Here is a 15,401-nt window from a genome sequence, read left to right on the forward strand (position 1 = left end):
TTTGTAAATGGGAAATGTAATGTAAAAACAAATGATAAAATAAGAAAAAAATATGTAAAAATATTGCAAATTGCGAATTCGACAAAAATATTTAGGACAAATGTTTTATAGATTTAAAAAAATGTGATATATTTTTCATTTGAAAAAGTAGGTAAATGAAAGATTAATTTTAAGTAAGTGTTATTTATTAAAATATAAGTGAAATTTATTTAAATGTACATACATATATGTATGTATTGTGCAATTATTTGATGAATACTCCAAGAGTTAGCAGAAATGATTACTATTTATTAGAATATTTATTGATAAATTAAAGGACAAGTGTAATAATTTGAATACCATGTGTGTATACCTCCAAATATAATACTCAATTACTCGTAGAACTTTACTAATTTTAAAGTTCAGAAGGTGCGATATAAACAAAATCGTTTTTGAGTAGATGTGTTTATTCTGAGATTCAATATATTTTACATTTATAAAATCATATTCATTTAAAGCATTTTTTCGGGAAAATAAGAAATTTTAAAAGAATTAAAATATTCGCTACTTTTACTTAAAATACTATAATCTATTGAATATTAGTACAAGTATAATTACAAATTAACAAAATAAAGCAAATAGTTCTATACATAATATCAAACATTATGTTGGCAAAAATAAATATGAAACATCTTTTATTTTTGGAATAGACTACATTTGAAACTCTCCATATAACAGATTTCGTTTATACATATATAGCATCAATTTATATTTAAAATTTCATATATTAATTTTAATTTGGAAGAATTAAATATTAAAATGCATTCAGAAATTACAAACATCAGTAGTTTATAGCATTGATCATAATTTTTATATTACTATACTTCCAGGTTGCTGTTGCTTAAAATCAGTAAAAAAATTCAGCTGTTTATTTTGACATAAAAATGTATGAAATCAGATTTTAATTTTTAGATCTGATTTGAAACTCAATCTTTTTACAGAAAATATCAGCGAATAACATCAACGTTTTTTACGAGATTTAGAAGGTCGAATGTTCTTCTTAGCAGAATTAGAGGTTTCTGGAATTACTATACGACCTGATGCTATTTCTTCTCGTAATTCTGAATTTTCGACTTTGTTTTGAGCGTCAAGATAAAACATTAAATCCTGTACTTGCTCTTTTAAATTCGTTATTTCCGTCTGCTTTGTCTTTTGATACTCAGTCATTTCATGTTGCAGCATTTTATATTTATCTTGCCAAGAAGCTTGATTTAATTCCAATGCTTTCCTTAATTCCTTTTCTTCAGTTAATTCTGCTTGTACTTGTACCAATTTATTACTAACTTGCTGTAGTCGTTTATCCACATTTTGCTTCTCTCGAGTCAATGTTGCTAATTGTTCCTAAAATATGTAATAAAAATAATGAACTTCCTCTTTTAATTTTCAAGAGACAAGTGGTAATAAAAATTACCTTAGTTTTGGCATTTTCTTCTGATACTTGACCCACTTTTTCTCTAAGTTCTGTAGTTTGTAATACAGAATGCTGTTCCAATCGCGCTAACCTATCCTCGAAATACTGTCGTTGAGTTTCCAACTGCGATGTTAAAAGATACGTGAATTCTAACTGTACGGAATCTACTTTTTCTTCCATTGCTGCTCCTTCAGCTTTAGTTGCTGTAGGTCCACCTTCAACCATTTTTCCATCTTTATTTTGCAGTAATCGATGAACAAAATTATCTCCAACATAATCCCAGACTCTGTTATTTCCTAATTGCATAGCATAACAGTGATGTGTCTCACGATAGTGCTGAAAAGCATGTCCCTGGTGATATCGCGAACATCCTATATGTCCACATATTAGACAAATCCATAAAGCATCATTGCTTTCTCCAGTATCTAGAAAATATTTATACAATTTTTATTTTATTTGTGATATTTTCACTAACTTCTCCTAATTCACTTCTTTTTATCTAAAAAAATTATTATTTACATACTACATTCCATGCAGTAACTGTCTGCAAATGATTCTGGTGTTTGAGCATATCTACAAACTGGACAGGAGGTATCTCCCCATTTAGCTAAACAACTTGCATGAAATGTATGGTTGCATAATATTGTTAAAATCCCGTCAACACTTTCGTCCATTCTCTCTAAACAAACTGGACAAAGTGGTAATTCTGTGTGTCCAGATAAAGGCATAGCATTATATGTCACTTCTACACTGTAGACAAATACCATGTGACAAATAACATCTGGTTCAAAAGAATTATATGGAGTGCCATTAAAGGAACCATAAAATTCCGTTGCTGCATTCTGAAATGTCATGTAAAATGTAATGTTATAATACAGTAAAATCAGTATATGAAGAAGGTTTAATTCATTAAAGATAATTACAGCAGATTTGAAGGTAATCAATGCCATATATTGATTGGGACTACCATCTCTAAGTATCCTAAAATGCCGAACATCTTGATGGCAAGGTGCTGTAAACCTTAGAAGATCATGACAGGTCATTGTAGCTGGAACTGAGAGAATGCAGATAGTTTGGGTACGTTCTGCTGCATGGTGTATATCCGTTAATTTGCTAGAATTTATTAACATTATTACATATTGTAGTACAAGACATAAATGATTGCAATTTATTATTTACATAATTAAATGATGCTTAAAATTAAAGAGTGCTCACTTTTCCTTATACAAGTGTATAATTCCTTTGGTCACTTCGACAAATGGGTTCCCAGAGATAAAATTGATTTGATCACAGGCACAGGCACTTGCACCAGCTATCTCTGAATCATCATAAGTATTTTCCTCTGAATTAGCTCTAGAGGTAGAGCTAGATTTGCTAGTTCCTTGAGAAGGAAGCGCAGAGTCTTGATTCTCTGTAAGATTTGTGCAATTTTCCATGTTTATTTTGGATGGTTCTCTGCGACCCCTCATCTTAGTAGCCATTGCTCCTGGATTACGAAATCCACTGTGAATTAATCATGATACAAACAAGGTATGATCTTTGTACTTTTAATAATTATTTTTTAACAATCTTCATATATTAAATATTTGAAAACATCTTTTAAGGTCTCAGAAAAAGGTTTTTAAAAAATTAATAATATATCCCATTTATAAAGAACAAAACGTACAAGATAAAGAATTATGTAAATTTGAAAATGATATCTTACAAGTCTTACGTCTATTTGATCGTATATAATCAAAAAGATATAAACGTTCTTTCTAAAAAAAATGTTATTTATTCGTGTATTCTCTTTCGGATAAATATCTTATCTTCGAAGTTACATGAATTTTATAGAAAAAGGTAATAATATAAACACGACATTGTTATGACAAGCGACATAACCTTAAAAGGATTTGTAAACAAAAAGATTAACCGAAGCGATTCATTATAAAACAAGTAGTGTATAAATAAGTAATAACAATTGAATGTTACTACTCTACTTATACGATACACATAAATATTTACCATTCGATTCTTCAGAATCCTCGTCAATAATCTCGACGCGAATAACGCAGAGAGACACCGAAATAGGAGAAGAATTCATCCCATAAAATAATACTTATCGCGCATTATTACAAACAAATTTATCATTGTGGTCACTATTCTTAAGTACTTTGTTAACCCTTTAAGCAACCCCCATGATTAACTAACAATGACCTTACAAGGTGTTACACCGTTCTCGATTAATAGGTTAAATTTATCTTTCACTCATTGCTCTTATATTTAATTGTCACAGAAATTATTGTAGACGGATTACATTCTGATTATGCAAACTTATGAATACGATGAATCATGGAAAGTCACAATTTGTTGTGTAGTTCTTTTCTCTTTTCGCTTATCATTCACCAATCAAATACAATATATTCTTTCAAATGGGTAACTCCCACCTTTAAAAAGTAGTCAGTATCGCGCCACCTGATGTGCATTGTTATTATTAGAGAAAATGCCTTTTTTATTATTATGAATTATGCATCTTATAAAGCCAGTACTAATTAATAATTACATATCATTATTCAGTGTGGAAAAAATAAACATGATACAACATTGTTTTAAGAAGCGCCAAAAGTTTTATTAAAGTTTTACCAAAATTTTCTAAATTATTCTTTATAATCATTATTAGGGACAATATTATATATTCATTAAATATACAACATAATATAAATAGGCTTTATGTTTTTTTTTCTTTTTTAGTAGTAGCTCTACAATTTTTGAGCGTATATTAAAAAAAATTGCCGAACAGAATTATATAATTGCGCTAAGAATATTAAATTAATTTCGTGAATAGAAAAATTTTATACAAGCCTGTAAAAAATATAAAATATTAGACACCATGGATTTCGAAGAAGCCTTGTATATTTTTTAATACCGAAACATGTCATTGTATAAATATAATAAAAACTCAGATAGATAACTTTGAAAGTCTAAGTCGCTATGAACCAATTTAGAATTACAATGAATCTTCTTAAAAAAATAAAAAGAGGGCAAGCGTATAATAATGTTCAAAAGCTCCAATAAAAATTATCTTTATCTTTATAATATTACGTTATCATGCTTGTTCTTTTGCGTACAATTTGAAAAATAATAATATATAATATTTCTCGTTTGATCCCGTATTAAGTATTTTATAAATAAAAAAAGGACGATATGATGTCCTATAATATTTCTTAAATATTTTAAGAAAATAATTGCGACTTAAACTGTTTTCAAAAGTTACCTGGTTAAGTGTAAAAATTGAATTATTTTCAAATTTTAAATATGCTCTCCATCTGTTTTTAGTTTCTCTCTTGCTTTCTTTTCTTCTTTTTTTTTATTTTAATACACTTCACTTTTGCAGTCACAACCTAAAACTATATAGCGTAGGCATCGAATAGAGAATATAAACATATATCGAATTTTTGTTCTGTGTTTGTCAAAATCATTTTAAAATATAATTGTACGTTTAAATGAAAAGCTTTTAGATGAAATAATGGAGCTTGAAATAACATACGATTCATAAAGAATTTGTTCTCTACAAATATATATTATTAATTTTTTTCGTATTTAAATGGTCAAGCGTTGTGTGTACCGGTGTATACATGTATATATATTTAATTAATATAACAGCGATATGTGTTATTATCGAGCAAAACCTTGAAAACAATAAGTTTATAAAAAATACTTTTTGAATTGTTAACATTATCATATCTGTACTCCTTTGAATTGATCGAAATGATGGCTAGTCTCACTGAAGCTGACTGAATAAATCTCCGTCGCTAGAATATATTTTACGTTATTGCTTTAATAACATGCAAACTCTATTTAACGTAACAATCAACAATAATAAATAATAACTATGCAACTACAAGGCGAAATGAGCAATCGGTTTAATTTCTATCAGTTCGGACAGGCTCTAATGATCAGATTATTCAAAAGAGCACAGCTTACATTAAGAAAATGAGTTTAACAATTTCAGTCGATAGATCTCCGACGAAACTGTTAAAAACACTTTCTGGATTGAACAACGCTAAAAAATCGAATGAAACGAGCGCATTTTTTATACTTTTTAACTGCGCACATTATGCCTATCCTCTAAAATTTATTTATTTACTTTATTCTCGTAAATCTATGATAAGTCGAATGATGTTAGAAAAATAAATGTTTCTATTATGCGAAGAAAAATACGCTTCGATGATAGGAGGGATGATATCGGAGATCCGCTTGCGAACTCTTTGCTATTCTCTCACTCGTCGTGTGAATCGTACGTCGCATCGGTGCACGAAAGAATAACAACTTGTCTATCTAATCTACGACATAGTCGCATAATAATCACCATTTGCCAACAAGTTATAAAATTTTCTGAAATCCTTTTGCAACAACGTATGCCTACAAAGTGTATATGCATACAAGGTGTACGATGATAAGTCGAATTTTATGCACATATATGTCCTGTTCGTCTGAAAACGAGACGCTCTTAACATATCATGTATTAAGTTGTAACATCTTTTTTCGCTTTGTAGCATTTTCCGCTTGGTAATATAATAAAAACAGGATAAATTTATGTTACAACTTAATATACACGCCGTTTCTATTATTTTTTCTGTCTCTCATTTGCGGTTTAGAAAAGATCGTTGTATAGTGCGCTTGGGATCGAGTCGAATTAATTGCCTCGAATAATATTGTGCGACAAAACTATGAAAAATTAAAGAAAGTATTCTTGTTTTTCTTCTTTTTTTTTCTTTTTTTCTATACGATCAGCATTTAGAAGGTAATTATCTTTCAATCAGTTGGTGGCTAGAGTGTGCATAAAATACTTTCATCGACGCACCGTTTTAAATACATGTGTATGCGCGTATATGTATATGTAATATGCTTCCCTTTAGATTAACAATTTGCGCTAAACAGCGTGGTTTTCGCTACAAATCCAACAACTGCAATGGACGGTTGCGAACAAACTCAATGCAACGATTCGAGGAACAACGGCTCGCGCTCTTCTTGCTCTTCTCGCTGTTTCGTTCGAATAGTAGAGAATTTTTTAAACGTTAGTCTCGATGTTAACAATAACTCCGTTCATCGTGCTTTGTTAAAACGACATAAACTCTGAGAACGGTTACCATTTCCATTTCTTTTTACTTTCTCGTAAACGGCATCTCTAGAAATCCTGAAGGCAAATATCAAACATCGCGATTAAGCTCTAAATCGATGAAGCAAAATAATATCTGTTTTAATGATTCAAAGCGATTCGTCGCGTTCAACGATCGAAGAACGCGTCGTAACAAAATTCTGCACGCAATTATTAAATCATTGATTTACAGTTGAACGAATTGAAGAAAACGCAGATGCCCAATTTCATTATGTATCGCAACAACCGATCGACGTGAATTTATTGATGGGATTGAATTACTCGTGCAACGAATACGAGAATTAAATGCGTTCCTTTCGGATGCGATGATTTTCTGTATCTCTAACAGCGAGTTCTACCATCTTTTTTTTTTTTTTCTTGGATAGTAACGTTACTGTTTGGAAAGTAATCGAGATATCTCTACGAGTAAATTGTTTTGTTCGGTTGATCGATTACTCTTAGTAGCTTCATCGTAAATTATAAACTTTCATTGTACGCCTTAAAAAAACGTTAATTAACAAGAGTTCTAGAATCGTACGCAAGATTGTCGATGATCGCTATCACGCGCGTTTCAAATCATTATATCGCGTCGGTTAATATTTGTGTAAATGTTCGAACATTCGGTACGCGATTCCTTCTCACGCGAACAAACGTGTTTTCAAAATATAATCGCCGCCGCTCGAACGTCGGCTCATGATAATTGTCGAATTTCGATTTCGTACGTTCGCTTTCGACGAAAAGATTATACGTATTTTTGTGCGGTTTCTCGCGTCTGACGTTCGATTCAGTTACAAACGCGACGTTACGAGCATTTTGCTGTATTAGCTGGCATAACTTTTTTCCCATGCTTTAATCATTCATACAATCAATAAACAAGTATCCTCTAACTTTCGACCGGTGAAATATATATAATAAAGCTTTTCGTTTAGTCTCTTCGCTGTCAGCCAGCTGGTAAAGTACTTAAAAATGACATGATTTCCGAATTCGTACATTTTTAAAGCATCTTTGCGTCCTCGTGACGGTGCAGTTACGCTGAAAGCGGTTCGCTGAAAGACTGTTTTTAGAAAAACTCGCACGATCAGGCATCGTTTTGCGAAAATTTAAGTTACTTATGTGCTTGCTCCGTTATCGAAAATTTGTCAATGTTTTTCTCAACATTTTTCTCTTTCTATTGTGCAACACAATCGCAACGAAATACTAGGTTTCTGCCAATACACTAGCATAATACATTGTCAGACATCACTAACGATGATTGTAGGGTGCTGTCAGGCAATAACTGATGTCGCTAAATAAATCGACGTTCAGATTACTCGGGTAAAGTCGAGAACGAAGCAATTTTCCGCAAGTACTACGTCGTTGTCGAAGGAGTTTCCGGCGATATTGGTAAAGGGGGTGTTTGTCGAGTAGATGCTCGTCTGGGCCAACGTTGCGGAGAAACCGGTGGCGTCGGCCTCGGTGTGTTTGGTGCGGACCTAGCCGCTAATCGCCAATTACTACTGGACATCCCTGATCTGCCTACCGATGTTAGGCTCGTGCTACTACTGCTGCAAGCCACTGCAGCTGATAGGTCAACCCTCGACACCGCTCTAAGAAAAAGTATCATGTTAACCGTAAAGGCTATCGTATTTTAGAAATCATCTTATAAATGATGAAATGATTCACTTCATCTATTAAATATTATAACATCACATATGTACGTATTTTGTACTTTTTTACATCTCTAAATGCATATACAACGGTGACTCGCATTAATATTTTGACATTTCATTATCTTAAAAAAGGTATGTGCATTAAATAAATGAAACATATCTACATATCAAAACACTATCAACTATTATAAATAAACGTATACACAACAACAATGTCTGGCATATCATGATATCCGAAAATCTATGCATATCACTATATATCTATACATCAACTACTTTTACAAATACTCTGAAATAACTCTATTACTTAAATATCTTATTATTTACGAAGGCGTTGATATTCTTTTAATAATATTACTTTGCTTGTAATAGTACGTTTATGTATAATAATAAATAAAATTACCTGGATGGAGGTGCAGATCCCCCGGTATAATAATGCAAACCAGCAGGACCACTTCTTGGTCTCGCTGTTGAGAGCACGCTGGCTGATCGATGCATAGCTGGTGAAGGTGGTGCGGATGGCAGCATTCTTGGTGTTTGCGGCGGAGTTCTGCCTGTATTTAAGCTGCTAGTACTGCCTGTGGATGACTTTCTTCTTGGACTTCTATGTGCACAAAGAAACATGAAACGTATCAAATGATCAGTTCCATTCCTCCTTTTCACAAATTTTCATGAACATCAAAGAAAACCGATGATGAAAGATTATATACATATAATAGGCGCGTTATTTGACGCTGACAAACGGACTCAAGTTGGATAGAATGACACAAAGAACTAACAAACCTTTTGGAAGATTGCCTGCATAGTCCAGTCGGACAAGGACGGCCCATGGCACATTTTCCCTCGCACACTTCTCGTGCCAGTGCCATGGTTTCGTAATTTCCTAAAGTAGTGCGACACACTTCTGCATCGGATTCCGCGAGCGCCAGGCTTGGGAATCGTTGTTTCAACCTACGTCGTTCCTGTGTCAGTTGAGAGAATTTCCATGCTAATTTTTTAGATTAACAACCCATTTTTTCATGCAAAAGAAAAAACTTAGGGTAAGGTAGAGTTATTTGATTCAAAAGGATATTTGGGCAAGACTAAGTAATTTGCCTTGTAAATTCAACAAATTCGGTCATGGGTGACTTTTAAGGAATCTGTGTTTAAAGACAGACTATTTAACTCGTTGTTAATGGCGTGATGTACAGTGAAATATTAGTAGTAGTTCTATTATATGCAGTTAAATATTATATGTAGTTTTCTACAAGCATATAACTTTCACTTATCAAGAGGGAAGTCGTAGTTGTTATGATTCAGTAGCGCGTGTGTATTACTTTATTTCTGGAAATTATCTTGTTGTTTATTTTATTACTGGTTATATAATACCTTCTGCCTGACTCAAACAATCCAACTATACAATTATTCGAGTCATCTTTTTTTATTACACTTATATATATACAGTATACGATATTTTCTTGTTCTTTCGTTGTTATATTACAGGCTAATGGTGTCTCATAATACACAAGTTATATGTACAGTTCAAGATTGAATTTCAAGTTATTGAAGCTTACGCGTCTCAAATAACTCTACTATACTCTTACTATATCATCGAACAAACGTTGAAGGTTCGTCGTGTTTATAATGTAGCATCTTTGTCATCGCTAAAGATTCCATGAATAATCTCAAACGATTTTCTTCTCTCTAATTAGAGAGAATCGTTCGCATTTTTATTACATCGAATCTCTTGCAGAAAAAAAGAGAAAAAAATGTAGCATAAGAAGGATCGGCCTCGGGCTATTCTTTTTGATCGTTAATTTGAATACCTCGTGCAATCGACTGGATTCGAAATCTTTCAACTGTTGCTGAAAACCGACGTTTGGATTGGCAATGGAACGACCTACTCTGACAACTTTAAGTGCCTCTTTCCATGAAAGATTGGTGATAGTCATAATATAGGCCACTGCTACTGTAACGCTTCTCGACATACCGGCTAAGCTGAAACCGAATATCGTTTTGTGAACGATTTTCAGATCGGTTGTTAAATACCGTTTAAAATCAAAGATTAATCGCTTCATATTTTTTTCTTTTTTCTTTTTTGTTTTTTTTTCAAGATTTGATAAAGGCTAAGCATTGGATTGTTCAGAAAATTCGTAGCATTTCTGGTAATTAGTCATTTTGCTCTATATTTCTATTGGAAGGCGTTTATTTATCTTGAATATCTGTTAAATAAAATTGAAATAAATACTGTTTTTAATTAGCTCTTAATCCTCGGCAATAGCTTAAATTACGTTGCTTAATTATAGGATATTTCATGTATATGTATTTTAGCTGCACGTGATAACGATATCATATTTGTATGTTGATAATAATATTTGTCGAATGAAATGAAATGAAAGATATAATTTGAAGTTAAGTAAACTGCAGTAGTCACCTATGACCCAACAATGATAAGTACTAACCGAGGGTCCAACAATTGTTGATAAAAAAGAAGTCGCTTTTTTAAATTAAAATGCACTAATGCTATTTTGCTCTGTCCGTCAATGATAATAATAATATTCGATAAAATTCCAGAAAGATAGGACTACCTCCCAATATTCCTTACATTTTGCCATCGATTACAATTTTCTGAACAGTCCGATATACTGATAGATATATTAAAAATAATTACGCACCAATGTATTAGGACGTTTCCACCGCGTAAGCGAGCAGCGTGAATAAAATCGTTACACAAAGAGAAATACTGAGATAGATTCTGATCTGGACTATCCGCCGCCAATATGCATAGATAATGTTTGTCCTACAAACAATATACCGGGCTAACTTCGTAGAATTCTTCGAGCCAAGTTAAACACTTTATCTCCGGATATACTCACAGAATGCAATCGACGAGCTGTGTCGTGAATCGCCAGAATATGTGTAATTTTAAACCGTTCCAATTGGTCTGCATCTTTACTATCGTGATAATTCCCGATGTAAAGACCGGGAAGAACCTATTTGGACAAACAAATAAAATAGCTCACAATATACATATAATCATAGTTAAACTGCGAATTCTTATACAAATTCACATTTTTATGAACGCGATAAAGAGAATAGAATTTAGATAATGAGTGTGCCGAACGTTTCACTTGAATATTTTGCGACTATGATTTTACACATTATGTATATCCTATATATTTCTGAACATTTGAATTTGCCATAAATCCGTAAACGTATAAGTGCAATTCTTCTTCTTGAATTGTAGCGTTTGAAATATCTGCTTACGGATCGTTCGTTATTGAACTCATTAGATTCTTAACGAGCGGCGTTTTGAACTCACGCGCGAGTACACGTACGTTTCAGATTCAATTGGCGCTGCTTCTTCTTCTATCGCAATTAGCGTGAGGAGAGAGAAAAAAAGTCGAGCGCTACTCGAGATACGTGAACGTTGAGATAGCGTTGAAAAAAAAAAAAAAAAAATGAGAAGAGAGTCGATAGAGCAGCTTTTTGATGCAGGTGCTCCACTGTTAATCATTCATCTTTGTGGATGATCACTCGAACGTGTTTAGTCAGGTGAGACTCGCGGTAATCGTCTAATCGATACCGCATTCTTAAGTGAGGTGTCTCTAGACAATCGCGAGAACAATAGTACCAGCTCTTAACTTTTCTTCGGGATCATCGATCAAAATCTCGGCATGCATCGTCGACCGATATTATGCACGTACGATACCTACCGACAGTAAGCGTTAAACCGTCGATTCAACGATTAATATCGAAAGAACTGTTCGATGAGCTAGTTAAATTGTATAATTAGCTAATGCGACAATTATGTATTGCATCAGGACATAATATTAGACCTGTCATCTAAATTTGTTACAGTTATATATAGCTAATTAGAAACATGATAAGTCTATTATTTTTTATGCTACTTGATGATGAAAAGGGAGTATTTATGTTAAGAAGATACAAAGGTAAAAGGGTACAGGAGAGAAATTGGTAAGATAAGGGAAGGTAATATAAAATTAATTGACAATATATTAAATTTCAAAACTGTCCCTCTGTAGAATATGAAAAATATGAATCCCGTGATTTTCGTAAGTAATCATGTTCTTGCCTCGGTAAAAGTCATTTTACCTGGTTTACTGGTTCTACATATTATCAACGCGACATATAAAATAAAAATAGAAATTTGTTAAATATAACGAACAAGATATACGTACAGAAGGGAAAAGATATCTTGAATTTTCGGTATCTAGGACAGATAAAATTAGAGGCGACGATATAATGATTTTACAATATGCACATACATAATAATCACAAAATAAAATGTAGAAGCACGTGTATCATTAGCATATTTTTCAATACAGGTTAAGGCACGCAATAACCAAACTGTCAAATACTATTTCATCATTAAAATATTAACATAACTATGCCCTTGTTAAAGTATTATTGCATGTCACAAATATATATGCTGTTTGTATGATTTTAACCACATTGCTCTCGTTTTATTTGTATCTTAATAGCATTTATGATTCGTATAGATAACAGAAATGGTGACAGAAAATACCAATTGAAACGCAACTTATCTGTGTGAGTGTGTGAGTTGCTCACCTTATTCATGCCATTCCCCATGATGTAAATTTATATTATTCCGCGCGAAATTCCCTCGGGTCACAGCCGGAATTATAAATTCACGGTAAAAAGCTAGTTTAATCGGTCGACACGCTTGGGACGATTCGATGACGATCTTCTCTTATCTTTCGTCTCTCGAGCTCACTCCCCAATGATCTTATTGTTGGACAACAATATCGTTCGTGGCCGCCGTCGCGTCCCTCCTTCAGCATCATCGTTGAAGGTTCTCGAAGCTGGTTACAAGTTTTGATTGACTTGATTACGTCGCCTAATTGAAACCTTCGAAGTCGTCGGGGATGATGCTCATAATGCGGTATGTTCGCACCAGCATTCTTGCGATATTCTTTTCACTAAAAAATCGTAATCTAATTCGTATTTCAAACAATTCTATATTTCTTTTATTATTTTATTATTTTAACAGTCCCGTTTCCTTCTTTTTCTCCTCTTCTTTTGCTTTTATACGATAATGTTTCATTGGACTTTGTACAGATTATAAAAAACTACTAAAATATAAGCTCACAGTCTCTCACGCGAATTACAGTAGAATACTGTCACATAACGAGAATCGCGTTATTTCACGTTCATTATCTTCCGCCTATATTCGTTCATTATTCATACGAAAAAATGCAGGAAGAAGATAAAAACGAAATAAAAAAATGGAACACTTTGGTGCCATAAATCTTGCTCGTAACCGAAGATCAAGCAGATTGTCACGAAACCCCTTTTGAAGTGTGTGTCATAGCATGTGCGTTTCTCTGTACTTTTCTGTTTTTTCCACCGGGACCTATCTATGCAAGCATTTACAACGTATTTATTCCACTACACCGCGTCAAAGAACGACTCGAGCGTGCAATTTCCGACGATCGTGACTTCATGGAAATTTCTAACAACGATCGACGACAAACTTTCACGTGTTACGCTCGTGAAAAATGGATTATTATCGATAAAAGCGATAGAAATTTATAAGCGAATTATAATGCGGAAAGATAATGAAAATAATATTATTTATCTTCGATCGGACAATCGTTTATATGTTGATATCTTATTTGCTCTGATTCAATGGTAGCAGAAGCATAATAAACAGCAGAATGAAAGGGAGCTCGTTGCAAGCGATCAAGTTATCATTCGCTAGGAAAACGGTGCAATTTAAAGGCGAGCTTTTGTTTCATTTAGTGCCGGATGAAATCTATATTTTTTGGCCGATTTTCTCTGACAATTTAAATGCACGATGCATTTGTAGAACAAGAAGAATGAAACGCGACTAACGGACACAATCGTTATTTGCCCCACGGCGATAAATTAAAAAGTTTTCGCGTCTTTGGTTTTGCCGTATTAGTTGGAATCCTGCCAAATACAAAATCGAAGCTGGTCTTGCGTGTGCTGATCCTGCCAGAAGTCAAATTCGACGGGATAATAAATTCAAGTGAAGAATTAAGAGCAACCGGACTGACGGACTAAAAAAGGATGGATGAAATAAAATCGCGCGACTTTTTCATCGCGATGACCTAAATGGCCACGGATAGGACTAAATGTTTCTCGCGATAATAAAATGTCGTTTCTACTGTGATTTTTATCCTTTCATAAATATTACATAACGATAGTAACGCTTACACAAAATAGAATTGAATTTTGCATTATATCAAATGCATGTAATTTTTTTTACGCTTGCAATTAACATTATGGAAAATCAACTATTATAATACACGTAAATTATTGAATATTCAAGGCTTCCGTTTGTTAGATATTGTAATTCAAATGAAATATATTAAACAATTCTTTTACATGTAAAACTTAATGAACTAAAATGAATGAACTCGTATCGTTATTTTTCAATGCAAGCTCAATCGTATCATTTCAATGAAACTGAACAATTTTCGTGCATAGCATCGACTTAATCCACAAACATAATGTTGTTTGTTTCAGTTGTCATACTTCAAAATGTCATGCATAATGAGAACAAGCAGAAACATAAGCATCGTTCTTTCGTGCATTAAGGAATCACGTAGGGGGTATAACTGGCAACTGCAATTTTATTTTTGCACATTCGATTCTTTTAACACGTCTCGAAATTACCGCATGAGACCCACAGCAATCGAATCAATTAACATCCTCGTCGTATTTACTTTGTTCGCCTTGCAAATTGTGGCTTCCGCGTTAATTGATCTCCTGGTTATTGTAACTCGTTGGCTGAATCGAAAGCTGTTCATTATGAACGAGTGAAAAGCGAAAGAAAAAGCAAGGGAAAACAGGAAAGATAACCGTGAAAGATTACAGTGTGTAACGAGTGTGAAAAATTTTACAATAGGTGGACCGATTGATCGTACGAGAACCGTAATTCACTCTACCTGTCGACACTTTCACGTAAAGGCACCTTTGCTAATTAACACGGTTGTGTACGCGCACATAGACAAGCAGTGAAGCAGCCGATCTAATGGATAGATACGCGAACCGCGTAACGCACAGGTTCGCTATGCGTACTATTTGGTATCCGACTCGATTGGCAGGAGGGTGCGCCGTATCGAAACTGTCCCGTTGTCTCAGTTGCGAGAAGCGTTGCTAGAATCTAGGGGCA

At 33.4% G+C, this 15,401-nt stretch overlaps 2 protein-coding genes across 5 annotated transcripts; both read right to left on the reverse strand.

Annotated features, from left to right (window-relative positions):
* Positions 1-439: 439 nt before the first annotated feature.
* Positions 440-4,015, reverse strand: LOC132910668 (BRCA1-associated protein). 2 transcript variants are annotated; one of them, XM_060966515.1, is made up of 6 exons: positions 3,455-4,015; positions 2,666-2,936; positions 2,374-2,563; positions 1,974-2,292; positions 1,451-1,875; positions 440-1,380 (listed from the first exon to the last, which is right to left on the reverse strand). In XM_060966515.1, exons 1-6 carry the CDS (start codon positions 3,531-3,533, stop codon positions 1,000-1,002), a joined length of 1,665 nt encoding a protein of 554 aa, XP_060822498.1. In that variant the 5' UTR covers positions 3,534-4,015; the 3' UTR covers positions 440-999. The 2 variants fall into 2 exon arrangements, with proteins under 2 accessions (XP_060822498.1, XP_060822499.1); XM_060966516.1 differs by having other exon boundaries at positions 2,666-2,953; positions 3,455-4,014.
* A 974-nt stretch (positions 4,016-4,989) lies between these two features.
* LOC132910683 (dual specificity protein phosphatase 15) lies at positions 4,990-15,325 on the reverse strand. Of its 3 annotated transcripts, none has more exons than XM_060966554.1 (8): positions 15,175-15,325; positions 12,809-13,179; positions 11,092-11,208; positions 10,891-11,015; positions 10,042-10,213; positions 9,020-9,198; positions 8,640-8,840; positions 4,990-8,173 (listed from the first exon to the last, which is right to left on the reverse strand). In XM_060966554.1, exons 2-8 carry the CDS (start codon positions 12,827-12,829, stop codon positions 7,936-7,938), a joined length of 1,053 nt encoding a protein of 350 aa, XP_060822537.1. In that variant the 5' UTR covers positions 12,830-13,179; positions 15,175-15,325; the 3' UTR covers positions 4,990-7,935. The 3 variants fall into 3 exon arrangements, with proteins under 3 accessions (XP_060822537.1, XP_060822538.1, XP_060822539.1); XM_060966555.1 differs by having other exon boundaries at positions 12,809-13,377; positions 15,175-15,322; XM_060966556.1 differs by lacking the exon at positions 15,175-15,325 and having other exon boundaries at positions 12,809-13,388.
* Positions 15,326-15,401: the final 76 nt, after the last annotated feature.

Source organism: Bombus pascuorum, chromosome 9 (genome assembly GCF_905332965.1).
Source record: "Bombus pascuorum chromosome 9, iyBomPasc1.1, whole genome shotgun sequence".
In the NCBI taxonomy this organism is placed as follows: Eukaryota; Metazoa; Arthropoda; class Insecta; order Hymenoptera; family Apidae; genus Bombus; species Bombus pascuorum.

Excerpts from the sequence above, each read along its gene's own strand:
- LOC132910668 (XM_060966515.1), bottom strand. The coding sequence starts at position 3,533 with ATGAATTCTTCTCCTATTTCGGTGTCTCTCTGCGTTATTCGCGTCGAG. Across the intron at positions 2,937-3,454 it reads GGATTCTGAAGAATCGAATG|GAGCAATGGCTACTAAGATG; the intron begins GTAAATATTTAT and ends TTCGTAATCCAG. Across the intron at positions 2,293-2,373 it reads TGATTACCTTCAAATCTGCT|AATGCAGCAACGGAATTTTA; the intron begins GTAATTATCTTT and ends ATGACATTTCAG.
- LOC132910683 (XM_060966554.1), bottom strand. The coding sequence starts at position 12,829 with ATGGGGAATGGCATGAATAAG. Across the intron at positions 9,199-10,041 it reads AATCCAGTCGATTGCACGAG|GAACGACGTAGGTTGAAACA; the intron begins GTATTCAAATTA and ends CAACTGACACAG. Across the intron at positions 8,841-9,019 it reads TGCAGGCAATCTTCCAAAAG|AAGTCCAAGAAGAAAGTCAT; the intron begins GTTTGTTAGTTC and ends TTGTGCACATAG.